This window comes from Wolffia australiana, chromosome 11, assembly GCF_029677425.1.
Source record: "Wolffia australiana isolate 7733 chromosome 11, ASM2967742v1".
NCBI classification, from domain to species: Eukaryota; Viridiplantae; Streptophyta; class Magnoliopsida; order Alismatales; family Araceae; genus Wolffia; species Wolffia australiana.
Genome location: NC_135845.1, coordinates 3,756,386 through 3,784,015, shown reverse-complemented (window position 1 = coordinate 3,784,015; position 27,630 = coordinate 3,756,386). Strand labels below are relative to the sequence as shown.

Sequence of the window (27,630 nt, the reverse complement as noted above, 5' to 3'; positions counted from 1 at the left end):
AATGCATTTAATTCTCATTTTCTGACGTGTAAAAAATGAATGATACACCCATTTTAAAGAATCTAGACATTATATAATATTACATAGTTATATATATATAGTTCTTATGATATCAAGATTTGGTGGATGAAGAGCGTCTTCTGTTCATTTCAAGCAATGGCGGTCGTCTTCACAATGGGAGCTCCGGCGACAGGCATTCGTTCATGGAGCTCAATCGCTACTACCCGAAGAGGTTTGTCACGGGAAAGATAATTGTTGAATAGGTTCGCGTTTAATCCTCACAATTTTGTGTTTAGCCACTTGTCCAGCGATTTCCGGCTGCAGAGGCCGGCCTTCTTTGATCATCTCCGCTACGAAATCCGGCGCCGTTCGCGGCCCTAGGTTGTATTTTTAATCTCAAATTCCTTCAGATTTCAGTTTTTTTTCAATTTGTCTCATTTTTTTCTCCCCTCTTGTTCGAACCGAAGGCAGGTGGGGAGTTCTTTGAAATCGGATTCCCTTCCAGATAAGGAATTGGGGAATTCTAGAAGGCAGGCACTGTTACAGATCCTGGTTGCCGGTATTAGTTTTCCGGCGATTGCTTCCGGTGCTTCGGCCGAAGCTGGTATCATCTTCCTTCATTTCAACTTTCAAATATCTAATATTCATTTGAATTCGAGTTAATCGAGTTGTCTCGTTAAGGTTTTTAATCGTTTGAAATTTTCGTTTTCAGATTTGCAAAATTTCCAAAATTACGTAGATGAGGAGAACAAGTTCCGGATAGCTATTCCCCAAGGTAGAGATCTTCATGTTTTCAATGACAAATTTCTTTTGGTTGTTCTAATTTTACTGCTGATCTTCCCAAAGTACTCCACTTTTTATTCTGGCAACATTCGATCAATCTTAACCATTCTCTAAATATTATAATGTCATCATTTATGTGCCTGTTACATAGATTGGAAGGCTCAAGAACTGGCTTCTTTATCTCGATTTTTTGCGCCAATTTTCTTAAACTCGATTCCACTGAGTGTTTAGTCTTTTATCACCGGAACATTTTTTTAGGATCATGAACATCCAAATAGATCAAGAAGAGGGGAAAACAAATGGGTCTTGAAAGGTGCTGATGGGATCTTTGTAAGTTCACCAGGGAGTGGTATTTTGATCATTTAACTTCTAAGGTAGTTTCCTATAAATACTGTAGCTCTCCCCTCAGGATTTCGGAAGAGAAGTTAATCAAAGTTGCCTTCAGTTCATCTCTCCCTTACTCTTTAGTCCTCTCCCTCAACCCTGAACAATCCACTATAACTGTGACTCCCCAATCTTCATCATTGGGGCATTTTGGTCATTTGCCTTCTGATAAGTTCCGAGACGAGAATGCTATCGATCCTCCCGTGGCATCGCAACTTCAATGAAAATGATTACTTCAATGATCCCAATGGGTACAATGTAGCATAGAGGAGATGAGAGAGAGAGGAAGAGAGGCAAGAGAAGTTCCCAGGGTGAAGAGAGGAGAACAAGAATGACGAGAGGATGGCCTGGCTCGTCCAGGTTGGGCTGCTGTTGGGCCTTCTTCCGTGCTCATACCCGGTGTCATATTATATCATCTTCTAAGATAGTATTCCAATAAATAGTGTAGATCCCCCCTTAGGAGTCTCTTAGGAGGAGAAAATAAATAAATTTAACTTCAAGTTGATTCTTCTCTCCTTTGGATCATCTTCCTAAGTTTTGGCTCTCTCCATCAACACTGGGCAATCCCCTACCCCTGTGATCTCTATATTTATCACCAGATCTTCAACCGGCTTCCTTCAGGTTCCTCCCTCTATTCTCGATCTTCACCGTTGCAGGCATTTTGGTCATTTACCTTTTAAGGCAGTTTTCATATAAAACGTGTACGCCTTCCCCTGGGAGGGCAGAAAAGAAGTTATTTAAAGCTGTATTACATTCCTCTCTCTGTCAGCTCCTCCAAATTATTCGGCCTCCAACTCTCAACAATTCCTTAAACAGTGTGATTGTCTACTTGTATCAACAGATCTTATAATTTATAATTTATAGAAAAATATCCCTAGTTATTAAAAAACTGTCTTCCTAATCTCTGAAGAATCTCCAGAATGGTTTTCGGGCAAAGGGGAGAGCAGCACCATCAAATCAGTCACCGCCTTCTTCCCGGAGCCGGCTTCTGAAACGAATGGTGCTTTTGAGTCTTTTCCCAAATTAAGAAATTTATTCAGAAATTAACGTTCGGTGGATGCAATTTTTCCCCAGTCAGTGTCGTTATCACAGGCATTGGCCCGGATTTCACCCGGTTGGAGTCATTTGGGAAAGTAGATGAATTTGCAGAGAGTCTGGTACATTGTTGTCTCTCTCTCTCTCTCTCTCTCTCTCTCTCTCTCTCTCTCTCTCTCTCTCTCTCTCTCTCTCTAGGCTCAGTTCCTTGGTTCTCACCATTGGAAGGGTGTTACTTTTGAGCAGGTGACTGGATTGGATAGAAGCTGGCGGAGGCCCCCTGGTCTGGCTGCAAAGCTCATCGATTCTAAAGCGAAGAATGGTACTGCTCTCTCTCCCTCTCTCACTCTCTCAACCTCTCTCTCCCTTCCCTCATTCTCTCCCCTTCCCTCTCCTTCCCTCATTCTCTCCCTCCCTCTCTCCTTCCCTCATTCTCTCCCCCTCTCTCTCCCTTCCTCTCTCCTTCCCTCATTCTCTCCCCCTCTCTCACCCTCCTCCTTTTCTCACACTCTCTCTCTATCTCTCACCCTCACTCTCCCTCCCTCACTTTCTCATGCTCTCTCTCTGTCTCTCAACCTCCTCTCCCTCCCTCGCTTTCTCACCCTCTCTCTCCCTCCATCTCTCTCTCTCTCTCCCACTCTCTTTCCCTGCTTCTCTCCATCTCTCTCTCCCACTCTCTCTATAGTCTATCATGTCCACCCCTACATCCCTTCATCCTCTCATTTCTCTCTACCATCCATCTGTTTCGTCTCCAGTTCACAATTTCCCTCCTCTTCCCAATGATCAGGGTTTTACTACATCGAGTACACACTACAGAACCCCGGCGAACGAAAGAGGCACATACTTTCCGCCATTGGCATGGCCAACAACGGCTGGTACAACCGCCTGTACACCATCACCGGCCAGGTAACCAATCCTCTCTCTCTCTATCTCTCTCTGCAGTGCAATATGTCCATCTCCAAAGAACCCTCTTAGAGAGGTGGATGAGATACAGATCGGTCATGACCATGTATATATCTCTCTTTATCAGTTCTTCGAGGACGAATCGGACAAAGTCCGGGCCCAGATCGAGAAGGTAAACCCCCCCAAACTTCTTCTCTTCTGCCCCCCCCCCCTCAATCTCTCCACTAAATGATCTTCTCTCTTTGTCTTCTTGCAGTCTGTCTCATCCTTCAGATTCACCTGAGATCAGCAGACAACAACTGGCCTCCCATTGCCCCTCTAAATTTTCCCCATTATTACATTCCGACACGGATGAAAAGAATCGGTGCATCACTCGTGCAAATGCGACTTACTCGGGTCGTTCACTAGGAAGAACAAAGATGGTTGAGGCAGTGACAGAGGCGCTGACCTTGGCCGAGTACCGCACCGATGTGACATTGACCGAGGGTAGCCGTTGCGGTCCCGTACCCAGCGCCACCGCCACATGGCTCGCCACGTGGACAGACCGGGGCAGGACCCAGAACTTGTCCTGGTGCGGGCCTGAGAAGACGAATGCCCCGCCATCCCCGACCGAGTACTTGATCTCCTGCAAGAGGCTGCTCTCATTTCGCACGCGGACCTGCATCTCGAATGGTTCCCCAACAATGGCCCACGGCGGGCACTCCGTCTCCATCACCAGCGGCGCCACCTCCACCGCTGCCGTCCCCAGTGTCTGCCGCACTTCCACGTCATCGGCACCGCCGCTGTCGACGAGCCGCCTCCACCTCAAGCAGGCATAGCCCAGCTCAACAGTTGACGAGGTCTTCCCGGGGACGACAGAGATGAATTGCCGGAATTCCTCCCCCGGGGAGATGGTGGCAGAGGAGAATTCGGCACCGGCGGCTTGCCGCAGAGCAACCGCCTCCCCAGCAGCAGGCTCCACAGTTAAGGAAACCAGCTTCAGGGGTACGTGGCAGCAGTTGAGAGCACTGACGACGAGGATACTCGGTTCATGGCAGGGGATGGTGGCGGCCGCGGTGGCGGCCGCGGCAGCGGGGGAGCTGCCATGGAGGCTAGAGAGGAGGAGTGGTTCGTGGCGGAAGGGAGTGAGGAAGCGGTGGGCAACGGTCAACGGTGTCTTTCCCTCGATCTGGAGGTTGCGATGGACGTTGATCCGGCGGCCTTCGGTGGAGTAGGAGAGGGAGACATAGAGGATGACCACCCGGGGGTGGCGCCACCGCAGGTGTAGCTCGCCGGGCCACGACTCGCCGTTGACCAGTGCCGGCACAGAGACGAGTGCAAAGGACTTCTGGATTCTGTTTATGCCTTCTTCTTCTTCATGGTGTGGTTTGATGACTGCGAGGAGCTCGACTTGGTCAGTGTCAGGGGCAGCAGCTTCGGCGGCGGCGTCGACAAGGTTGATCTTGAGCTCGCTGGGGAGGGTGGCAGTGCCGCCTCTGGAGGAGACGGAGAAAGGGATGCGGAAGACTTCGCCGATCAGGGCCGGGCCGGCGGAGGGGGGCAGGGTGATGTCAACCTCCGGGTCGGGGAGATCCACTTGAATGGACTTCAGGCCAGCGGCAGAGAGGAGGAGGGTCCCAGCAGGCTGATTCTCTACCCGGTCAAGAAGTCCAACGGCTGAGTCCAGCGAGTTAGGGCTGTTGACTTGGAGATGGATCTTGCACCAAGGGCCCAGTGCTGCGGTCAACGAGAGACAGTCCAGCTTCCCACTTTGTGCTGCACAACGCGTTTTTTGTCATGAGTCAACAGAAACACGTATCGAGAAAAATAGGTGAGTGTTACCTGGTTGGACTTCACGGTCAAGACGGACCCATTTCCTGGGAGCTAAGGTGATACAGCCTGCAGTGAAGTTGGAGGCAGGTTGATTGAACTGGAGCTCCACCTGGTCAATCTCGACCGGCAGCGGCAGGAGAGAAAGAAGGCTCAGGGTGAGCTTAGCAGGGCAGCCAGGTTTGACCGTCTGCTCATGGAAGGCCACAGAGGCAAGAAAGACTGCCCTCAGGGAGCTTGTGTCGTTGACCTCCAAGTCAATGGTCCGGTCAACCTTCAGCGGCATGGGTCCCTCTCCACTCTGAGCCTTAATGAGCCCGATGGCCTGCTCCTGGATGGCTTCCCTCTTACCGTCGTAGACGGGCAAGGCGGCCATCTCCAGAGAAGACTGAACGTAGTCTTTGGCATGGCCGAGCTGGAGAGAGCACTGTCTGGAGATGTCCAGCGCCTCCCACAGCAAGGGCAGCCACCTCTCTCGTCGGTAGAGGGTTAGCAGGGGGTCGAGCAACTTGTTCGCACCGGCAAAGTCGGAGACGGTGATTTGCTCCCTGGCCATCCAGTTACCACAAGAGGAAGCCATCCTGGGAGCCTTCAAGGCCGTGAAGGACTCCATTGACTTTCTGTAGAGGGCAATGATCTCGAAAGAGTCCTGGAATCTCTTCGCCTCCCCCAGGGCGTAGCCTGTGTACTCTTCATCCGTGAGCCTGTGAAGCAGTTGAATGTACAAGAGCATCGGTTTGCGAGTGAAGAATGTAGATTATGATGGTAATGATAATGGCGATGATTGCGATAGTAATGATAATCATTGCTGATGGAAGGCAAATGTTCATGCAAAGGAAAGTGACAATGACAGATGGATGATGATTACGATATCAATGGATGATTGATCATGTTTATAATTTTAGTTTAAATGATTAATGATCCATAACATTCTTAAAGCTAACTATAATGAAACTGATTAAATATAGATGATTATGCGAATGAGTATAATCTTGATTCATGGTTGGTGATGAATATAATGAAAAGATAAATGATTAATAATCAATTACAGTTCTAATGCTAATCATTAGGATTTTGATTAGTAATTGATGCTTATTAGAATGCGTATGATATTGATTGATGACTGATATGATATAAATATATTATAAATGATTATTGACTGCTAACAGGGATAATGCTAGACATAGTAATAATGATCAGTGATTGATAATTATGGTATCGGTAATGGTAATGGCCATGGAAGCGATCAGTAATAATGATTGATGGTTTTGAGATTTACGGTAGCGTGGAAAGAGAGTCCCCTTCCTCCTCCGGAAGCCGGCTGAATTGACCAACAAACATAGAAGGGACAATGGACTCCACTGCGGTGCTCTCACCACTGCTTCTCCATCCGGCTGAATCCGGAGCTGCTGATATCCGATCCAAGCTGTCCCTTTTGTTCCTCAGATAATGTGCTGCCGTCTGAGTTTCAGCAAATTGGTCAACATCTTTTTTGTCATCCATGTTTGGCTTGAACAAATGACGATGAAGAATTCAAAAGATGGAAGATGATGACGACAACGATGACAAGTCTCGGAAAATGATGATACAGGGATGATGATGATTACATGATTAAATACTCCCATCTCATTTTAGAAAATGACGATGATCATTGAGCCCTGATTCATCTATCCTGAACTCGGAACAGAACAAAATGAAACCCCTACCAGCTCAAATTCCATCCCCTTCTGTCATCAGACTTTGCTCAATTAGTCTATCTTTAATTGTCCCTCCATACATTCCATCATCCATTCCATCCAATACCTCAGACAGAAATGGAACGAAACAACAAGCCCCATAATGCAAAGCTGAATGGAAGGCCAATTCAGTCCTAAACAATTAACCTTCTTCCGTTAAAACCTTTTTGGAAATCAGATGATGATAAAGAATCCAACACATGGATCATGATGAGGATGAGCTTTAAACCATTTTTTTTGAAAAGAGATGATAAGGATGAGCACTTGGAAACTTGATCGCGGTGATGATGACATGACTAAATACTCCACCTCATCTTGGAAACTGATTGATGGAGATGATGGCTCCTAATGAAAATTACGATGATTACTCATCCTCAACTGTTGGATGATGATTCCAACGAAGATGATGGATTGTCACTGTCCATTTGAAATCATCATTGTTGACACCAAACACCAAAATCAAGAGTGACGGACAATTGGGCCCCATGAATGAGTACCTGATAATAGTACGCCGGCTGGAAGTCCCACTCAGTCAATGTAGAGGCTGGAGAAGAACTCGCAGCAGGCACAGAGCTGGTCTCCAGCAGCTCCGCAAAGACCAGGAATTGGCGACTCAGCCATTCCCAGTGCAGGAAGTCAACATTGGGTGGGCCCACCAACACTTCTGACCCAGCAATGTGCTTCTGGAACCAGCGAACTGCGTCAGTGACTTTGCCACTGTGAAGCAGCAGAGTTGACACTTTGAAATGGAGTTGCTCTGCGATTGTCTTCATCTCGACCAGTCTCTGGATTGGTGGCAACCTTGACGGCGACCCAACCATCTAAGTAAATAAGAGCCAACTCTATTAGACTTAATGGTTAGAATCATGGAGAAAGAAAATGAAGTATAAATCACCTCATAAAGAGCAGTATAGGCATCCGTATAACATTTTAACGCTTCTGCCCATTCCCTCCTAAACTCGGCAAATACAGCAGCCTGATAATTTGAAAAAAAAATAGAAATAATTTTGTTAACACCGTAAACCGATGCCAAGATTCTTAATATTTAGTAAAGGCAGAGTAAATTTGCAAGTTGCGATCTCAAAGTGTTAAACTCATAGTTAAGGAGATTGAGTGTGGAAATAAGACAGAGAAGAGATCAGAGAAAGAAGATATTAGTGTTCTGATACGTTCTTTTCACAAAAGTATCAGAGATGAGTCAAGAAAAGGGGGAGATCCACGTAAGCACATGGCGGGTAAAGCTGAGCATGATACCCTATAAATAAAGACTGGGTGAGAGACAGGAAACCTTTTTCAAGAATTCATTATTTCCCATTAAGGCAACGCCAACAGGGACTGGAGAACAGGAGGAGCCTGCGTCCAGAGGGAAGGATCCTTCAATCCTCCCATTGTATCTTCTTACTCTTCACTCTTATAACTGTCATCTCTTTTCGTTCTTCCTACCATCCCTATTCCGTTCAATGTTCTCATTCAAAACTCAGCTGGTTTTTGGTATTCGAGTTGATCTTGAACTTCTTGCAGGGCCGTTTTACAAGAAATAGTTACCTATGTGATGCCACAATGGTATCATGTTCAGATTCGTTCTTGACAATGACAATGAAGAACCGTCATCTCTCGTAGTCATCTTGTCATATGTATTGTATCAAATGGCAGACAATGAAACTCGGGGATGATGATGATGAATTCAGCATTGTCCGTCAACTCTAGAGAAGATGATAGATCAGTGTGACGAGAGGAAACCTGGCCTCTTGGGGTCTAACAGAACCAAACTCCGCCAAGCTAGAGGTCTCTCACCCTTATATCAGTGATAAGAACCTTACAAAGGATATTAAAATAATACCCTGATTTTTTGAAGAATACCCTGATTCTAACAAGAAAGTTGTTGCTTTTGGTATCTGGAGGTCTCTTGAAGAAAATGTAATATTACGATTCAGATATTTTCTGATGCCTAAGAATGACTACCAGTTTCAGCATAAGTCAGAAAACAATATCATAGTTCAAATTTATTCATTGATCCTAGCTTCACTACCTCAATGTTAAGCCTCGATTATAGCAGATTTTAAGATGAGTATCAAGAACTATGGAATATTAACTTCAACGAGTTGATCAGACCTGGCCTGACCAGATACAATGATTATTTGGGAACAAGAAAGAAGGATATGGACCCCTCAACTTGACCGCAACAATAGGAATTAGTGATTGGCCAGGGGAAAGCTTTATATTCTATCACTAAAAGTTAATCCAATGCAGTGGTCATCATCACGCCTCCCTCCTTTCCCCATGAATGTCGCAGAAATAAAGCCTACTTAGACAGATATAATATCTTTAGCAGAAATAAAACCTCAAATCCACCACATATTTGTAATGATAGCTGACAGTCTATTTCGCGACCTGGAATGGGCGGAAATAACGTTACCTTAAAGCAGTACCGAATATGAAATTCAGAGCAACTGAAGCTCTTTTTATCTATACGGGTTTTAATCTTCCTTCCTTCCTCTCTATAATAAGCATTTGCTAATTCCGCAAACAAAGAGCCCAGTCTGCCAGCATGATCAAGGTTCAGAAACTTATCTTCGATTCACAAATGGGAAGAAATTACAAAAGATGACAACAAAGATTGTTAGGACAAACCTCTGGAGAGATTTACTCCTTCCCACAGCAAAATCACTCTGTACCATTGTGATGACGAACTTGGAATCTATCTCAGCACGTTTTCTTAATGTGGTCAACTGATCCTCGCTGACTTCATCTGCATGGTTAAAGATCAGTAAATCCTTCAGCATGCCAAAGATTTTGTCATGATTCCATTAGAGTTTAGATATAAAATAAAACAAGAAAACTTGGTTTAAAGTACACCAAAAGATGGAATCTTTAAAATTAACCAGTGGAATTGACGAAAAGGTTTTCATATGTTTACCTCAACATGATTCTAATTTGGAGAAAGAAAGATAATGTTTTTTCTGTGGCTAAGGTCCTAACCTCTCGCACTTGAGCGGACAATCACCACAACTAACTTGGCGTCCCTTCCCCGAATGGCAGCCCTGTCAGTAGGAAATGAAATTTCAGTACGGTTGAAATCAATTTAAACAAGTGTATAACTTTCACCCAACACATGAGAGGGGCTTTATTGAACTGGCATCCATCAGGACATTAGATGCGTTCTTTATGGTGCGATCCTAGTTCATGAGGTTTTGAATCAAATCTTGACATATCTATAATCTTTCCGCTGTAGTCTGGTAGAATGGGATACAACCCGGAGGTTGTGTCTTAAATCATGACTGAACCCAAATAGAATTTCTTCAAATAAGCTCAAGTTTCAACTTTAATCAAAGTCTTCAGACAGAGAGTGATGAGAGTAGAGGGAGATGTCACTAATGACAGAGAGCAGTCTCCAGTAGAAAGGTGAATGTTGTCGCCTAGATTGCATGTCGGATGTTCTGCAGAGAGCCTAGAAAGAAAAGTGACATGATAGAAGGAAGGCCGGAGTGTAAGAGGCCAGAGGGAAAATTTTCAGAAGGTTAACGTAGCCTTAAAGGGCTAAAGGTATTTGGGGAAAACATAGGTAAATGACAAAATTACCCCAAGAGGGGCCCAAGATTACTCTCTCTTTAGTCTCCCAACTCTTTCTTATTTCTCTAATGGGCCTACTGATGAATCAGCCACAAGTGGGACATCTGTGTGACCGGTATTTAAACCAGTCTCGTCAATATGATTAAACGAGGGTCCTCTGACCGAACGTGAGAACATGAGCAATGAGTAGTTGAGTAATGGGAATAGTTAAAAGAAGTCAAAGAAAAACTGGAAACCATCCTACGACCCAAAACGCCAAGCAGTGGATAACGAATCAGACCCAACTCCTGTAATGATAAATCAAACGCACAATTTTCTGAAACAAATCTTTCCTTCCCTCTCTGATAAAAAGATTCAACAGAAATCAGAATGGGAAATTTCCAGTCTGTTTCACGTCGTGATTACAAGGCAATTATATGTCCCCTATAAACTAACATGATTCTGCAAAAGAGTCTGAGATAAAATGCAAAAGAGATGCATCCGGCAAAATTTTATTTTTCATTGATGATAAAGAATAGTAATTTTGTTTCCCCAAATAGCTCCTAAATAATTAAGTGAGGTCAAAATGGAGACAATTGTTTTATGGAACTACGTAAGGTTTTATGCACCTCCTGAATCAATTCCATTTACTTTTCATATCTTTCGCCAACTCGGAATAGATGAGCCAGGTCACAAGCTCGTTATTGAAAACAAATATTGGTCTGACTTCTAAAGCTGAAGATTATAGAAAATAAAGTTGATACAATTCTCTGAATGAATTTGATCGGAAATTTCCTCAGATCTGCTGTCGGTTATAGAAAAAATATTTAGAATCTCAAATCTAATGAGATAAAGTTGAGAGGTCGTATCAGTAAAGTAATATAAGAGCTAAATAAAATAAACTGAGTTAATCCTTAGTATGGAAATCCCCCAAAGTGTTAACCAGAAGTACTTCTGTCTACTCTACCACGTCTTATCTTTTGGTTTGAAATGTAGACCGCTGTATAAGAAATGAAATGGAAAAAATCAGGAAAACATAATAGAAACCCCTTTCAATTATAACACTTTCAAAAAAGCATCACCCATTATAAAACCGTGAAATTTAAGACGAACCAGCCGACATAATCTCCAGACTGCGAAGATCGGCAAAGAGAAGAGTCCGGAAAAAGTAGCGGGAGCTCCAAAATAAGAAGCAATCCAGTTGACACGGTTCTTCTAAAGTTAATTTAATTGTAAAAGAACAAAATTTAAAGGGTCTCCGGCATAAAAAGGTAGGATGTTTCAATAATAAGAAGAATTCAAAGAGGAAGGAATGCATACTTCACGCCGTCAAGATCGGTGCAGACCTTGAGCCACTGAGCGGGGTCACCGGTTACAGCATCGGCATTGAAGAGAGCGGCAACCACGGCAGGCACTCTCGTTCGGTGCTTCACCAACCATTCCCTCTTCAAAATTCCAGCAGCCGGCTCACCAGAATCAACAGCCTCTTTAATTTTCGACGCGATAACCGAAATCTTGCCGAAATCCGGGAGAGCGAGCGTGTTGATGGGCGGCTGCTCCGCGTGAAGGTACGCAGAAATCGATTGATGCAGCTCCGGCAACCCTACCAGAGACACCAATGCCACCGGTGGAGTTCTGATCTCCTCTGCGTACTCTTCCATGCTGGAAATAGCCGATCTACGTATGAACACAGAGATTTTAAGGGAAATTGGATGGATCACGCATCGAAGAACATGCTTCTCCGGGACAGATCTAGCGAGAAAAATCGAAGTTCGTCTTCGCTCTTGGATCTAAAGTTTCAACAATTAGTCGCCGAGTGGTATTTATACCCCTCCTATTCTCCACTAAAAAATAATATTGTTAGTGATGAATAATCATGTCTAAAAATTAATCGTGATTAATGATTTGTTAGTCCTGAATTTGCAAATAACATTTAATCATTTACTCATTTTTTAAAAGTGAAAGACAGGATGTTTTAGTATAGTGCAGGGACGCGGACGGGACGGTAATTTCGTCCGCGCACGAAAAAATAGTCCTGTCCAGACTATTGACGGGACGAAGAATCATCCGCCCGTCCCTGGACGGGATGATTGCTTTGTCCATGGACGAAATAACCGTCCCGTCTGGGGCCTTAGACGGGGGACGGTTATTTCGTCCTGTGGGAGTATAGTATGCGCCTGACAAGTCCACGTGCCTGACCTACGTGTGCGCCACGTGTCAATTTCTGAGTGGTCTAATGCTGACGCAGACCTGTTTCGTCCCGGGACGTTGGACGGGACGTGAATTTCTTGGAGGGGACAGTTTCAGACGGGACGGGATGATTTAGACGAAACTCTAAAAAGTGGGATGTAGGATGGGACGAAGTTCGTCCCGTCCTGTCCATCGTCCACGTCCCGGACGATCCGGAACTTTAGTTTTAGGCTTGTCGGATGGATGATGAACCACTATTCGATCTGTTTGAGTTGTCATACATTGTCGTTCGAAGCGATGGACCAGATGACTGATGAAGATTTGGATGACAAGAGTGCGGATAACAAGATGTAATCATAATGTTTTAATTTATTGAGATATAAACTTGAGTATTGTACAATTAATAATCGTACGACAATGAGGATGACAACAACTGCCGATGACAGGGATGACAATGATTATTGTTGACTCGCGGATGATGATTATCATCAAAAAACAGAGATGATGATTACCATCGGAAAACAGAGATTACTGTGCTCTCCGCTGTGTGCACTCTCTCTCTCTCTCTCTAGATATATATATAGATCACTCCCTCCTTGAGTGTCTCGCGCTTTCACTCACAGACTCTATTGATGTCTCTGTCTGTATAGTTTTCTCTCATTCTTCCTCACACTCACTATCGCTCACTCGTTATCTATCATGTCCAGTCTCTTTCGTTTTCTCTCACTCACACACTCTCTTTCTCTATTGCTCCCTATATCTGCTTCGTTCATTTCATCATCCATCTGTCCATCATCCATACCATTACTCATAAAGAGAGAATAACAGAACGGGACTGATGACCGAATGGTGATGATGATGAAACAGGGAGGGATGACCATCAGGAAAAATGAAATGCCATGGAAAGATGACTGAACAGGCGCCCATTCAGTCTTGTCACGTCCATCCAAAACCGTCATCCTTTATTCGGCTGACAAGCCTAAGTTATATGATGTTGACATGAAGAGAATAAAAAAAATGGTCATAAATATATATTTTTTTCATTTAATGGGAATAGAGATAAAAAAATTATCTATTTATTTTTCTTGTTTTGCAATTTCCTTACGTCCTTTCCATAATACTAAATATTGTAAGGTCTTCATAATTTTCCCTGGAGAGAAAATAAAAGGGCGGTCAACAAGATGATTAGAGATATTTATTATATTTGTTAAATAGCAAGAGACTTGAAAAAGGTCTCTACTTTTACTTGATCTGTAGTTTATACTTTTTCCTTCTTGAGCATGTTACATCTTTAGGTCTATATAAGGTTTGGCATTACCTTGCCGGGGAAGATGAAAAATAATTCAGATTGGTTGATAACTTTATCTTCTCTTCTTGTCCATTTCTTGTATTGTCCTATCTTATATTGTCTTACCCCACCTTTCCCCTCCCAATCTAAGTTAAACCCTTCATGTAGAGTTCTTGATTTGAAATTCCTACATCAAGGCTCTCTGTTAGCTGAGAGTTTCAATAAAGTATCTTCTATTCTTGTTTGCCAAGCATCATCAGTCACATATAAGCATTAACCTCACTAGGAGTGGTGCCCAGTAACGCATCCTCCGCCTTTTTTGTCATTTTATCTGTGCCAAATACCAAAGTCAAACATATTCAACTTTCACGCACGAATTTAATATTGTGTCATAGTTTTCTTCTACACTAAATAAAGTATGCCGTAGTATGCTGTATGATATACGATATAATATGGCATAATTGTGTCATTATTACTTGTCAAAAGACAAGGGCGATCCATGCCATACTAATAGTTGGGTTCAGCTTGTTTGTGTGGTATTAAGCTCTGGAATGACCGATAAACTAATTATAGTTTGATGCATTAAAATTTCAAACCTAATATCTAAAGTACTTGACCTCGTTTTGTTGAATGTAATATCAATACCCTTAATTAATTTAAAATAAAAAATATATTAATCAAAGTACCATGACCCTAAAGACATATCTGTCAACAAATAATGTTCATTCTCTCGTACGTAGAAAAACCTGAGATAGTGGTTGAATTAAGTATTTCAAAATATATTTTCAAGTCAAAGTACTAGGTAGATTCTTTTGGGTTATGGCATGTTTAATGTATGAGAGGAGAATCACATAGTAAACGATAGATGAATCAAATTGGATGTTTAAATATTTTAACCCAAACACTGAACAATTGTATCACTTTCTGCAGGTGAAATATGTTACCTATTGATCCATCGAATGAGTTTTTTTGGGCAATGTAGATGTGAGGATTCTATAATTATCCATGTGGTCATATGCACATCAAATATATTTTTCTAGAAATAACGATCAGCATCGCCAACACCTCATGTGGACTTCTTGACTAAGAATAAAATGATGTAAGAATAAAATGTATATTATGTTATAACAATGCAGTAAATTAAGATGAATAAATAAGAAATAAATGTTTGTATTATCAAATTGGAAGTGAAGAATTAAATATTTTGTTTCCTACATTTGATTGTTTTAATAATTCATTTCCTAAATTTTTAATTGTTATAGTACTTGATCTCCTACGTAAGGCCACGTAGATGACATCTTTTTTTATTTCGTTATATGCAAGGAGAAATGATGAAACTATACGATTGTTTCAAGAGCTATTTGGAAAGAAAAATGAGACAAAAGGCTAGATTTTAAAAAAAATGCTGACACTGTCTGTATTCAGATCCAGCATAAGTGCTAAAAAAATTGAATTCTATTTGCACCGAAAATGTAGATTTGTCCCAAGTACTAAAGTGTTAACTAATTCCTATATTTGTACGATCAAATGGATGTGGATCTGATCATGAGATAAAGGTTGAGGTTTACAGAACTTCTTGATGGAAATATACGTAGCCATCAATCCAATCATACATTCCATGTATTGTTTAATGTTTATTGCTATCATGTATTTATCATAATGCACATGTGATGCTTATGTTGAAGTCTGAGAAGATGTGATCTAACTTTGTAAATCATGATGAGATCACAATAAAATATATTCCTTGTTGTTAAGCATGAATTCTACATATTCTTATTCAAATGATACTTGAGAAGGACATTGAAGTATCTAGATAGGTTAACACTATTTGGTTTACTCAAATGGTGAGTGTAGCCAATCACATAGCCATTCATGTAGAAACACTAGCAAGGTATGAATCCTTAAATGGTTATAATACCAAACTATCAATCAAAGTAGATCTTATATTTGAGACACCAAAGGTGTCATTTTGATGGACTAATGTACTTTGGATATGATCACACTGTCCTATTCATGGAATCCCCAACTGTATTAGCTCATGTGTAGCAACAAGTTTAGGAGGATTATTGAGTGGTCAACATGGCATTCTCCTCCATTGGTATAAGATGAGACAATTTAAGCAAAATCATGCAATGAAGTCCTCAGTCAAAAGTAGAGAAGAGTCCTCCAATAAGGGTTTGATTGTAAACCATACCCCAAGTCATCCTAAAAGCATCAAACAAATAAGGGGCAATAAATGAATGGTAACTGATGACAGAAAGGTTCTATGAGATTTATACTCCTTTGTATCTTCTTGAGCATAAGGTGTAACTTGTCCCCCCACGAGATGAAATTTTGAACTACCAATTGGGTTAAACTAATACCTGATTAAGTAAGTTATATGTTTATATAGATAATTATGTTGCCCAATAAAGGTTATTTGGTCATAAGACATAGGCCTAGATGGTCACACATAGATAGTTTTTTGGACATCAAATAGTCCATGAATTACTTTAAAAAAATTATTTGTCCCTAAGGTCATTTAATAAAAGTGTCCAAGGTTGGAGTGTATCCACCAACACTTATAAATCTTATATGTGTGACCCTCTATGCACATATATCAATCTAGTTAGTAATTTTAAGCTCCCAATAATTTTTAATTGGCTTACACAACCAATTTTCTTACCAAATTAATTAAGTTCCCTCTAAAATTTTATTTGCTAACCTTACTAATTAGCTTTATCAATTTATAAATTAATTAATATGTGATTTATTTAACCCAATCAATTGGTGAAATTGCCAACCCATGTATGCCAAGATACACTTTGTGTTTTATCAGATATAAATGAGTATGTCAACTCTCTCATGAAACCTTTACCATAATTTATTATTGAGATGTACAACCCTTCATCTACGCAAGACTCCAACATGACTTCATGCATGATTAACTATCAAACCCTTATAAATCACCCTAGTTAGTATAAATGCATTGCAAAATAATAGGAAAAACCTTCTTGGATATCAAGGGCAGATGATCTCACCCTCTTCATTGATATATCTCCAATAATATAAAGGATGCATGTTTTATGCACGAAGTCACCTTCATAGACAATCACCTTCATGGACTTGTTAGTGCATTCAGTAATTGGCATATTAGAATCTCATGGTTAGAGATGATAATACATGAATAATTGGGGTTATTCTATGCAATGTACATGTTTTATGCATTATATACATGTTATGAAGCTTATAAAAATGAAATATATTTATAGAGTGAATTTATGATATATGTAGATTTAATGATATTTTATGGATTTTCCTGACATCATATTCCCAAAGAAATTAACTTTCTGATCTAGAAGATATTTTATGATTTTTTTGACATTATATTCATAGGGATATACATTTTCTAAGCCAGAGTACTTGTATTTATTATATTCGTATGATTTAGGATTTATTTTATAATGATTAATTAAGATATGTTTGGTCTTACAATCGGCCCAACCGCGTGTTACCATTTGATTCTATCAAGTAGGGACCAATCAAGAGTTTCGTAATGATTATCACATTCAATCATTTCAAAAAGGTGTCATTATGGCTTCAAATGCCACAATGGTCAATAATTGACTAGCACATTTTTATTTTCTATTAGCAGTGATGTGGACCAAGTAAAAAAGAAGAACATATGTAAATTGCAATACATATGATGTGAAGATCGGGAGAATGGATAATAGAAAATAAAATATACGGAAATTAAACAGCCAAAAGTTGATGCAATACATGTGGCGTGCATGTGTAATGTCGTAACTGGTTAAAATCTTAGGTGAAGCTGACATAGTGCACAAAAATGTGTCACCACGTCACATAATCTTTAGACATCTCTTTTTTTCTGATGCAAATGATACACGCTAGAGTGTCATTTAATTTAATAAAACAAAAATAGAAATTATGCTGATGTGGCATGCAGCTACACGCTGCCACATCACATCATGATTAATTAATTAAAAAATCTTTTGTGTCTTCTTTTTTTTGTGCAAAACTTGTAGCGCTCTCAGAGATGCTGATAACAGAAGATAAGGAGATCACATGAGTCATTAAAACACGATTATTTATGATGTTTAGTCATTCACAGAAAACAAGGAAGTGACAACACCACAGGCGAGGAGGGAGGAAAATTGACAACTAGGATTTATCTAACTTTAGAGCTTAATATCTGATGAAACCTGTTGGAAGCTAAGAGGGGGTGGGTTAATTAGCTTATCTATTTTTTGTTTGCCTAATTAGCTTTTAAGATTCCTTGATTTGACTCTCACCTTCTTTCTCTCAAACACTTAGATTTACTTGGTTCCTCGATCCGCTTAGTGATCGAGTCAATCCAAGGCCCCCCTTCGAGTCCAAATTAGGACTCAGGATAACCTTACTAAGGATCCTCCCTTGTAAGGTACCCTAACCCAACTTACAGAGTTGCTTCTGCAGAGGAGCCTTCGGATGGCATGTCACGTTCTTCGGTGCACGAGCTTCAACCCCGAACTGCCTTCGGGTAGACCGTCATGAGCTCTTCCTCGTACGTCCACTTCCCTCGTCAACGTCACGTCCTTGGTTCCACCAACGTCACCTCCCTGCCTTCTCGATCTTCAACACCTGTTCAGATTAGTGGAAGAAACGATATACCGCTCCAAGTTATTGATCAAAGGTCAATCACCGCTCTCGATGATGTATGAATGATCAAACACACTAAGATTCAAATGTGATATCAAGATCAATTCTGAAAACCTGTCTCATAAGTACTTTCAAGATCAACAAATCAATTCCTCTTAAACACTTTCAAAAATAATATCAATCCCTTCACTATCCTTCACAAAATCTCATAAAAATCACCACTAACTCAATGATTGTGGAGGAAACTATCACCCTATTCAGTAAATGAATGAATGATGAAAATGAAAAACTTCCCTTGAGAGTCAAGAAGCACAAGCACACTGATTGCAGGGGAAGAACTTCACAAGAGGGAGCACTTTCTTCTTCAAAGAGGAGATCAAGAGAGATGGTTTTCAAAGTGGATGCTTCAACCCTTTCTCTGAAGGGGTATTTATAGGGCTAGAGGGTAGATTGTAATTTTCTGAGAATTTTTTAAAAAATTCGAGCTCAAAAGGAGCTGTAATTAATTTTTTATGATCTTTCAAAGTTTTATAAAAAGTTTCCTTAATTAAAAAATTAATTATAGTAATTAGTGCTAATTAAAGTAGTTAGGTTTAATATAGGAATTCCAAAAGTCGGAAAAAATATGATTTTTAGAAATGACAAATGAATTTTGGAAAGTCAACCGTCGGACCCGACCTTTGGAATAAATCGAATTTCCTAATTCGATTTATCGGGTCTGAAGTGAGTTAAATATATAAATTTTATTTCTATATTAAAGTGCACACGTGGCACAAACTGGTCAAGCGCCACGTTGCCAGGGCGGAGGTCGCGGGTTCGAATCCCGCCCGCCCCGTTTTTTTTTTCTTTATTTAAACTTTCTACTGCGGACCCGACCGCGGACTTAACTAGTTAAGTCCGCCCATTTAGGCCTTATTGGGCCCTTTATAACCCAAAATAAATCCAAAAAAAAGTGATTAAAAAAACCATTCTCATTCAATAAAAATTCTTTTAATTTCTTTATTATTATTTTTTTTGACATTTTAAAATATAAATCAATGTTTTAAAGACACTTTAAGACCTAAAACGCCCTTTATATTATTTAAAACATTTAAAAACATTTTCGGAATATTTAAAAAGCATTTTTAATTATACATAAGATTTAAGAATTTCTTTAACAATTATATTAATAGCTCTTAATATTTTAAAAATTTTTTTTTAAAGCATTCAAAAACCTTTAAAAACCTTTAACTTCAAGGAACTTATTAATTTATAAAGTCATGATTACTATTTTAATTTAATGTACATTAAAACACAAAAACCTCAACAAAACCGAAGGCCACTTAAGTTGAAAGTTTAAGGTAGCTTCACCTTTAACTCCTATTTCCATCCATGCCTGCTGATATTTAAATTTAGATGTGGATCTTTGTAAAAATCATCCTTGAACTTGCTTACTATACTTGTGGGCTGATTGAGAGATATGGAGTTATTGAGATCGATTAAACTTGTTCTTGGTGTATTGGGTGTACAAGAAGAAGTCACAAAGAAGGGGGGGGGTACATGCACTCACAAATTGCCATGATCATAGCTAAACGTTACAAAATACAGTAATCATCTCGCTTTACATTGATTACGTTCAGCATCATTGTTAGACGAGATTGCTTTTACCGTCCTGTTCTACCAAAACATCACAACCCCCCTTTCACATCACCAAATATCACATCACTTATCATCCCCCTGTTATCTCTCTTTACCTCATATTTTGTATGTATCTCATCTCAACAATCAGAGTTTAAAGAATAACAAATGCATAATTACAACTCCATACGAAGGCGATCCGTACTCATCACTAGAAAATTTTATGTGAGAAGAGGTTTATATTTTTTTTGATTAAACTAAAAAATACTAATGAAAAATTAAACCCTAATTTTGAGTCTATCAAGAGACTCTTGGGTCATAGTCAAACACAATTGTCCATCCACAACATGTCTTTGATATTACATTTTTAAGGACTACACAATCTTGACATGAATAAACTTGATAGACGTGAGTTATAATACCATTCAAGATTCATACAGATCAATGCATCTAACTCTTTTCCCAAAGAGAAACTCATTATCTATCATTTGTGTCTCCACAATAATAGCTATATGGTCGGCCATACTCATCACGAGTAGAACTAAATAATATTATTTTAGGATATTTCTATGTACTTCTCAAGTGCCACTTGAATATGAACATAGACAATACATTTTTAAAGACCAGTAATCACCGTTATATAATCTCATCATAATTCACTTTATCGCTGCATGTACCCACGAACTTCATATATAAACATCACACATGCATCATAAAAAATACACATATCTCTCCCGAAAAAGCAAAAAATAAGTGAATTTTCGTAGTTAATACTAGCTCTGAGTGGTGTCCAGAAACGAGGGAATCCTGACCGTCCAATCGATGGACCCCAATGTATCTTATATTTGGAGATAGACCAAGATTTTATGTAACTTCGTAAATTGCTTATTCATCTCTCTTCCTCTCTTCCCTGGTATTTTCTTCCATTGCCTCAGTTTGGTAGGTTTTAGCGACCTAGAACGGGCCTCTTTCGTCGCTGCTGATCTCTCCAACTGAAGAAACCTCGTCATCTTCTATTCCGCTCGTTTTTCGCACTCTCGAATGATAAAGGTATGTAAAAAATCGCCAGTTTCTGACGAGTTTTGCTAGGGTTTTGATAGTCTGATGTTGAAATTGAGGTTAACACGACTTGCTGCGTTTTTTTATTATTTAATTTCTGTATTTTTTTGAGTTTTGAAGGCGTTTGCTAGGGTTTTGATAGTCCGATTAACTCAATTAATTTGTTTTTTTTTTGAAAAAAAATCCCTCGATTTCAATTAGGATTTTGTTCACAGATTGCCCTTCAACTCGTGCATTGAGCGTCCGTTCATGGAATGTTCGTGCATTTAATCTGCCTGAGTGTTTTCGAAGAATGATGGAGGAAGAAAATGATGAGATTGAGCAGTGTGTTGAGTTGCCAGAGGCTGTGGAGAGTGGACAGGTTGGCGCAGACATTGTGAGCGAGATTCTCTCCCCATCTGTTGATGCTAACGAAGGGGAGAAGTGCTCTGAGGATTTCTTGGTGGAGAAGGAATTTGAGCAGCAAAATGACATCTTAGAATCAGAGATTAAAGACGAAATTCCTTCTTCTGGGGATCATGATGAGACCCATGACACTAGAATTGAAATATATGTTCCTCCTTTTGAAAATGAACATGAAAATTCATCACCGGTTGGGAACTTTGATGAAGAAATGAAGGAAGAACTAGTGCTCTCAGAAGAGAATCTTCTCGTAGATCCGTCCGTGAAGCTGGAGGAATCTTTGTCCCACAGCCCCGGGACTAAAGTTGCGCCAAAAAAATCAATCTTTGATCCTCCAGCGTCTGAGGGAGAAGACTCTGGAACAGAGGAAGAGCAAGCTGCCTTTATGAAGGAACTCGAAAATTTCTTCAAGGAGAGAAGCTTAGAGTTCAAGCCTCCTAAATTCTATGGCGAAAACTTGAATTGTCTAAAGTGAGTCAAGTTTATATTACTTGATTTAATTTCTTCCAAAATCATTCATCAATATCGTTCCCGCAAACATTTTCTTTCAAAAAAAAAAAAATCGTTCCCGCAAACAAGCTGGCAGTATGAGCTTTTGAAATGGTTTGTGACATTCGAACTTTATTGGAATCAGGTTATGGCGAGCGGTTACTAGATTGGGCGGATATGAACAGGTGTGCATCTTTGGCCCTCTTTGAATCCTATGTCCTGATTTATGCCGATATTATTTGTTATATTTGTTAGTGTTTTTCACTACGTTTTTTGTGTTTTCCTTGATAAAAACTACGATCTGATTCTGTGTTCATTATTCACAATCATTTATTTGAAGTTTTTTTACTACGTTACTTTTCATTCTCTCACGAAAACGGTTGAAATATCGAAGCTGAAAGATGAGTCAAGCATTTTCACTGTTATTTATAAGAATTTTCTATTCTCAAATCCTTTTTCGGCGCATTCAAATTAAATTGAATTTGTTGAGGGCGATCGTTCAAATATCAGATAAGTCGTTTCGATCAAGCAGATGATAAGATTGGAATCAATGGTGTTGGATAGATACAGATTTTCGATCATATGATGATATGGCAGTGATGATGATCGAATTCTTTAATATAAGCGTGGTCTACATCCTCGTGTATGCTGCAAAAAATCGTTATTTTTCCTCCCTTCAATCTAAATCATCTGGTTATGATAAAGCTGGTATCAGCTTTCTTCATTATCTGATGACCTAGGGGCTCTTTCACCTTCTATCTATGAATGATCAAATGAATAAATTCCGAAACAACATGCTGAAGACCAATCGCAATGTAAACATATTCATGCAGGTGACATCGTGCAAATTATGGCGCCAGGTTGGAGAGTCATTCAAGCCTCCCAAGTAAGTAGTTGTCCATTTAAGTTATACTGGCAGCTCAAGTCTTACGAGCCCTCTACCAAAGTAGCTGATTTTTTGTTTGATGATCCTAATTTTAATTCATGTTTCACTAAACGCAGGACGTGCACCACCGTGTCATGGTCGTTTCGATGCTTCTATGAGAAGGTGATGTATCATGAATGTTTTCTCACCTTGATATTTTCATACTTTTTAACTAGAGATTATATTATCGTTATTTATTCGTTCAATAAAATTATTAAACGGATAACTTTTGAGTAATGAATTTAGTTTACATTATTTATGTCATCAGGCACTCCTGGAATACGAGAAACATAAGATTCGTTGTGGGGAGCTTCAAGTTCCTGTTTCTGCCCTTGCAGAACCTCTTGTTGTTGACAATCAAGTAAGCTCTGCTCATTCCGTCTTATCCACGCATAAGTTCATCTAATCTGAATTTTATGAGTCAGGCAATTTCATGCATTTGTCTCCAATGAAAAATCATATTTAATTTTTGAAAATTCTATATTTTGCCGAATCTCCACTTCTCTTGTTTCATCTGTGCCAGTTCTTCTGCTGCTAGTACTTACTCTATTATAGACTTTATTTGCTTTAATGAAATACCCTTTTACCTTCACAGGCTTCTGCTGTCCAAGCGTCAGGCTCGGGAAGACAGAGACGGGATGCTGCGGCCCGGGCAATGCAGGGTTGGCACTCACAGCGGTTTCTTGGCAATGGAGAGATCAGCAGCCCTGTCGTTAAGGTTGACCTTTTTTTTTCCTCATCTTTGAAAATTATTCATCCATCAATTTTTTTGGTTTGTTCATGGGTGCTGGTTTGATCCCTCCGTTGACTTTGTGTTCATGGAAAGATCGGTAGCCCCATCACAAAGGTTGACCTTTTTCGACGAGGAAAATCATCCTTTGTATTTCTTTTTTCTTCTTCTTAGTTTTCATTTTCGTCTTGGGCTTTGGTTTGATCTAAACGTTGGCCTTTTTTGGCAATGGTCGTTAAGGTTTGCTTTTTTTTCCTCTGTGTGAGATTGTTTGTAGTCTCTTTTTTTAACTTTTTCTTCGTTTTAATTTTGTTAATGAGCGCTGTTTTAACCCGTCCGTTGACTTTAAGGTCGTGGAGAGATCAATAACCCCATCATTAAGGTTGATTTTTTTGCTACGTGGAAAGTCGTCCCCATTCTCTGTTTTTCTTGTTCTTCGTTTTGTTTTCTTCTTGAACTTTAGTTTGACCTCCCCGTTGACTTTTTTTGGGAATGGACAGATCAGTGACCTTGTTAAGTTGACTTAATTCTTATGTAATAACATCCCGAGTCTCACTTTTCCTTCTTATTTTTTCTTATTGGGGACTCGTTTGTCCCAGCCGATAAGCATCCCTGTTAATACGTTTGTCCCTAGGTGGATAATTGTTTGTAGTCTACATAAAACTTGTGCTCAAGCACAAGTTTTTCCCAGCCGTTGACTCTTTAGGGAATGGAGAAGAGATTAGTAGCCCAGTCATTTAGGTTGGCTTTTTATTCTATGTCAAAAATTGCTTTATTTTTTTTTCCATTTCTTTTTCTTCTTGGGCACTGGTTTGTCCCAGCGTTGACTTTTTTTTGGCAAATGGAGAAATCATCTGCCGCATTATTAAGATTGGCTTTTTTTCGATACCCAAAATTGTTCCTACACTCTGTTTATCTTCTTCTTCGTTTTTGTCATCTTATTGGGCTCTACATTGATTGTACCGTTGACTACTATTAATGGTGAGGTTTGCTGCCCCGACATTAAGGTTGACTTTTTTCCCGTTGACTTCCTGCAGGATAAGACCCCAGCCTCTCTTCCCAGGCGTGACAAGCATCTCAAGAGCATCGGTAGATCCTCCTCTTCCCTTTTTATTTTCGAATTATTTGCATATCGTAAATTTTTTTTTTTTTCAGGTTTATTCAAGCGGAAGAAACCCTCAAATGTGGATAGCGCCGTGAGATCTGCCAGGATGAAGATTGCAAGACCTCAGTGAGATCCCAATTATTTAATGTTTTTTCTCTATATTTATCGTGAAAAAATTCCTTTATTTAAAAATATTTTTTTAACATTAGGATGGATAGCCTGGTGGTCGATGTGGGGGACCCAGCTGACTGGGTGAAGGTCAACGTCCGACGGACGGTCAGTCTTTTCGATGGACCGCTTTCGTCTTTTTTAAAAAGTCATTCTATCAAAATTTTAACAAATTTTAATAAATTTTCGATGCCACGCAGAAAGACTGCTTCGAGATCTACGCGCTGGTTCCTGGCCTTCTCCGAGAGGAGGTAAGAAACAAACCTACAATTCCGGTCAACTTATTATGTATTGACTTGGTCAATTTATTATGCATTCTGTGTTGACCAGGTCCACGTACAGTCAGACCCTGCCGGGCGGTTGGTGGTCTCTGGTCAACCCGAGCAGCCGGATAACCCGTGGGGTGTCACCCCTTTCAAAAAGGTTAGTCCTTTTGGGGATTCAGAGTTTTAATTGGGATCTGAAAATGGAAATTACCCAAATAAATGCTTAAAATAGAATATTATGGATGAAATTGTGTAGGTCGTAACGTTGCCGTCCCGCATCGACCCGCATCAGACGTCTGCTGTGGTCACCTTGCATGGCCAGCTCTTCATCAGGGCCCCTTTCGAGCAGTCCTGAACCTTGCCCTTGATCCACCTCCTTTCTCTTTCTTTATAATTAAATATATATTTAATTATATAGATATATTATATATATCTCCATCCCCTTCTTCTCTTAACATGGCTCAATCTCTCTCTCCATGCCTCTCTCTATCTCTCTATGACTGTCACTATCCATCTCATAGTATCTCTACGGCTATCTCTCTCTCTGTGAATTTCTCTCTCTATGCCTCTCACTATCTTATAACATCTATATATCTCTCTTTCTCTCTCTATTAATAGATTTGACCTATGTCATGATTCATTACATAGAATTAGGTGTTCTTTCTATCCATCTTAACCGTTGACTTTTTTGTCATACACTTGCCGAGCTGTAAAATTTATACTCTGATTAGTCTCGGGCTTTTTTGCTACACTACTCTCTGGGCCCCTTTACAACTGCCGGCTAATCCAGGAGCCAATTATCTGTTGCCACGTGGATTTACAAATTTGTACACATAGTAATATCCAGTGTAGAATCTCTTACCTAAGTATATTTATTTATCCTTTTTCATTTTCTCTCACTATGGTCATTGCCCATTGACATCTGATGAAAAGATGATATTAAGATTGTATAGCGCATGTAAGTTGTTTTAAATCATAATAGTGTTGGTTTCTAATAGCCAGGGAAACCTATGATGGGGGGTTGAAACAGATTAATCCAAGACTAAAAAAGTGCTAAGCATATATCTATAACATTGAGTCTTAACCATGTAGAGGAAATTAGATGGGAAATAATGGGTATGTTATCATATTTTTTACAGGTTTCAGACTATTCCCAAATCAATACGAGAAATTCTCCTATCCTAGGGCCTCAAACTTACACTGTCATCCTATAAAGCTTCGGGCTCACCATATTACTCATCATTAGGAAATTCTCCTATCCCAGGCTCTCAAACTAAAGTATCATCTTATAAAATCAATCTCAAACTCAAATGTCATATAAAGTACAACTCCTAGATACATGATTTGACTTGTCCACCATATGTTCAAACTAAGTAGCCTTTTAATATAACTAAGGGTATTATTTTATCTTTGCTTACAATCAGTCAACTAGTTGGCTAAGGACCTATTGTGCTTTGATCACAAACCCTATTGAGGCATGTACTTTGAACATTCATCGAAACACATATTAAAGTATTTTTCTAAAATGCCCTTAAAGTTTAATCTTCAATCTCCCCTTCTTTGATGAATTTGAAAACATGCCACAATATTCATATTTTTCTCCCACTCTTTGAAAATGATAAAAAAGATTAGGATGGATACCCCTAAGCTGTAGCTCCTCCTACGTTTTAGCTCCCCCCAGCAAACAACTTCCCATACATTAGAGGTTCCTATCAACATGGGCAAGTCAAACTACTCTTGGGAGATCGACATACATGGATAGATCCAATATGGTAATGGGAATGTCTGAGACACAGATCTAGGAGAATCCACAGAAAAACAGAAAAATAAATTATCGTTTGGCGCAAGAATCATTGTAACAAGAATTGATATAGATAACATGTTCTTTATAAGCGGAAGCAGTAACAAACTCTTACATAATTACATTTTAAAAAGTTGAAAATTTGTGTAGATTACAAGTAGATTCCTCCGGAGTCTCAGTTTTATATGACCCTTAACGAGAGTATGAGCATCCTATTTGACGTCTTATATTTGATGGATAAAAAAATATGTCTACTGAAAAACCATGGATAGGTAGTCATCATAAGTCTCTAGCATGGGCCATGCCCAGCTAAAGCTGTAGGACAGATGACGGATCGTCATCCGTCTGTGCGAAAAACGTCATCTGTCATCCTTCGGAGCTACGGACGGATGACTGAATAGAGAGCTTTTAGTCATTCGGCATCCGTCATCCATCATCTGTGGCGGACGATAGATGAGGGAAATAACGAACGGATGGAGGAGGATGGCAGATGACATTTTTTGGATGACAAAATTACAAAAATATTAGTAAAAAACTATAAAATCTATTTATTCATTTTAAAAGCCGAGGGTCGAGGATGGGGACGGGGACAACGACAACGATGATAAAACTGTCAAACCCTAATCTAGATGGCATGCAAGGGAGGAGAGAAGAGGATGTTTCGTGTGTTCCTTGTTTAAATGATCTAAGCAGAAAGTCTTTGTTGGAGGGGCTGGCTCGCCATGTACGTCCTTACTCTTCCCTTCAATCCCA

The 27,630-nt window shown here is 39.9% G+C and overlaps 3 protein-coding genes across 5 annotated transcripts; 2 read left to right on the top strand and 1 right to left on the bottom strand.

The window, feature by feature from the left end:
- Positions 1-111: 111 nt before the first annotated feature.
- LOC144709120 (Photosystem II reaction center PsbP family protein) lies at positions 112-3,496 on the top strand. Of its 3 annotated transcripts, none has more exons than XM_078582531.1 (10): positions 112-232; positions 297-381; positions 468-604; positions 713-775; positions 2,087-2,167; positions 2,242-2,324; positions 2,449-2,524; positions 2,990-3,108; positions 3,233-3,277; positions 3,362-3,496. In XM_078582531.1, the coding sequence occupies exons 1-10, from the start codon at positions 127-129 to the stop codon at positions 3,386-3,388; spliced, it is 822 nt and encodes a 273-aa protein (XP_078438657.1). In that variant the 5' UTR covers positions 112-126; the 3' UTR covers positions 3,389-3,496. The 3 variants fall into 3 exon arrangements, with proteins under 3 accessions (XP_078438657.1, XP_078438656.1, XP_078438658.1); XM_078582530.1 differs by having other exon boundaries at positions 2,078-2,167; XM_078582532.1 differs by having other exon boundaries at positions 128-232; positions 309-381; positions 2,078-2,167.
- On the bottom strand, positions 3,458-12,003 carry LOC144709118 (trafficking protein particle complex subunit-like protein). The gene is made up of 9 exons (XM_078582529.1): positions 11,520-12,003; positions 9,630-9,691; positions 9,282-9,399; positions 9,067-9,190; positions 7,546-7,626; positions 7,148-7,471; positions 6,194-6,375; positions 4,927-5,618; positions 3,458-4,860 (listed from the first exon to the last, which is right to left on the bottom strand). The coding sequence occupies exons 1-9, from the start codon at positions 11,858-11,860 to the stop codon at positions 3,494-3,496; spliced, it is 3,291 nt and encodes a 1,096-aa protein (XP_078438655.1). The 5' UTR covers positions 11,861-12,003; the 3' UTR covers positions 3,458-3,493.
- Positions 12,004-20,800: 8,797 nt separating this feature from the next.
- LOC144709502 (ARID/BRIGHT DNA-binding domain-containing protein) lies at positions 20,801-25,850 on the top strand. The gene is made up of 13 exons (XM_078583080.1): positions 20,801-20,982; positions 21,207-21,864; positions 22,028-22,067; positions 22,716-22,768; positions 22,885-22,930; positions 23,076-23,168; positions 23,403-23,525; positions 24,575-24,626; positions 24,693-24,768; positions 24,852-24,918; positions 25,011-25,061; positions 25,141-25,233; positions 25,333-25,850. Exons 2-13 carry the CDS (start codon positions 21,284-21,286, stop codon positions 25,429-25,431), a joined length of 1,374 nt encoding a protein of 457 aa, XP_078439206.1. The 5' UTR covers positions 20,801-20,982; positions 21,207-21,283; the 3' UTR covers positions 25,432-25,850.
- The last annotated feature ends 1,780 nt before the right edge of the window (positions 25,851-27,630 follow it).

Excerpts from the sequence above, each read along its gene's own strand:
- LOC144709120 (XM_078582530.1), top strand. The coding sequence starts at position 127 with ATGAAGAGCGTCTTCTGTTCATTTCAAGCAATGGCGGTCGTCTTCACA. Across the intron at positions 2,525-2,989 it reads CGATTCTAAAGCGAAGAATG|GGTTTTACTACATCGAGTAC; the intron begins GTACTGCTCTCT and ends CCCAATGATCAG. Across the intron at positions 3,278-3,361 it reads TCCGGGCCCAGATCGAGAAG|TCTGTCTCATCCTTCAGATT; the intron begins GTAAACCCCCCC and ends GTCTTCTTGCAG.
- LOC144709118 (XM_078582529.1), bottom strand. The coding sequence starts at position 11,860 with ATGGAAGAGTACGCAGAGGAGATCAGAACTCCACCGGTGGCATTGGTG. Across the intron at positions 7,472-7,545 it reads CCTATACTGCTCTTTATGAG|ATGGTTGGGTCGCCGTCAAG; the intron begins GTGATTTATACT and ends TTATTTACTTAG. Across the intron at positions 6,376-7,147 it reads AGCCGGCGTACTATTATCAG|ACGGCAGCACATTATCTGAG; the intron begins GTACTCATTCAT and ends GCTGAAACTCAG.
- LOC144709502 (XM_078583080.1), top strand. The coding sequence starts at position 21,284 with ATGATGGAGGAAGAAAATGATGAGATTGAGCAGTGTGTTGAGTTGCCA. Across the intron at positions 22,769-22,884 it reads GAGTCATTCAAGCCTCCCAA|GACGTGCACCACCGTGTCAT; the intron begins GTAAGTAGTTGT and ends CACTAAACGCAG. Across the intron at positions 25,234-25,332 it reads GTGTCACCCCTTTCAAAAAG|GTCGTAACGTTGCCGTCCCG; the intron begins GTTAGTCCTTTT and ends GAAATTGTGTAG.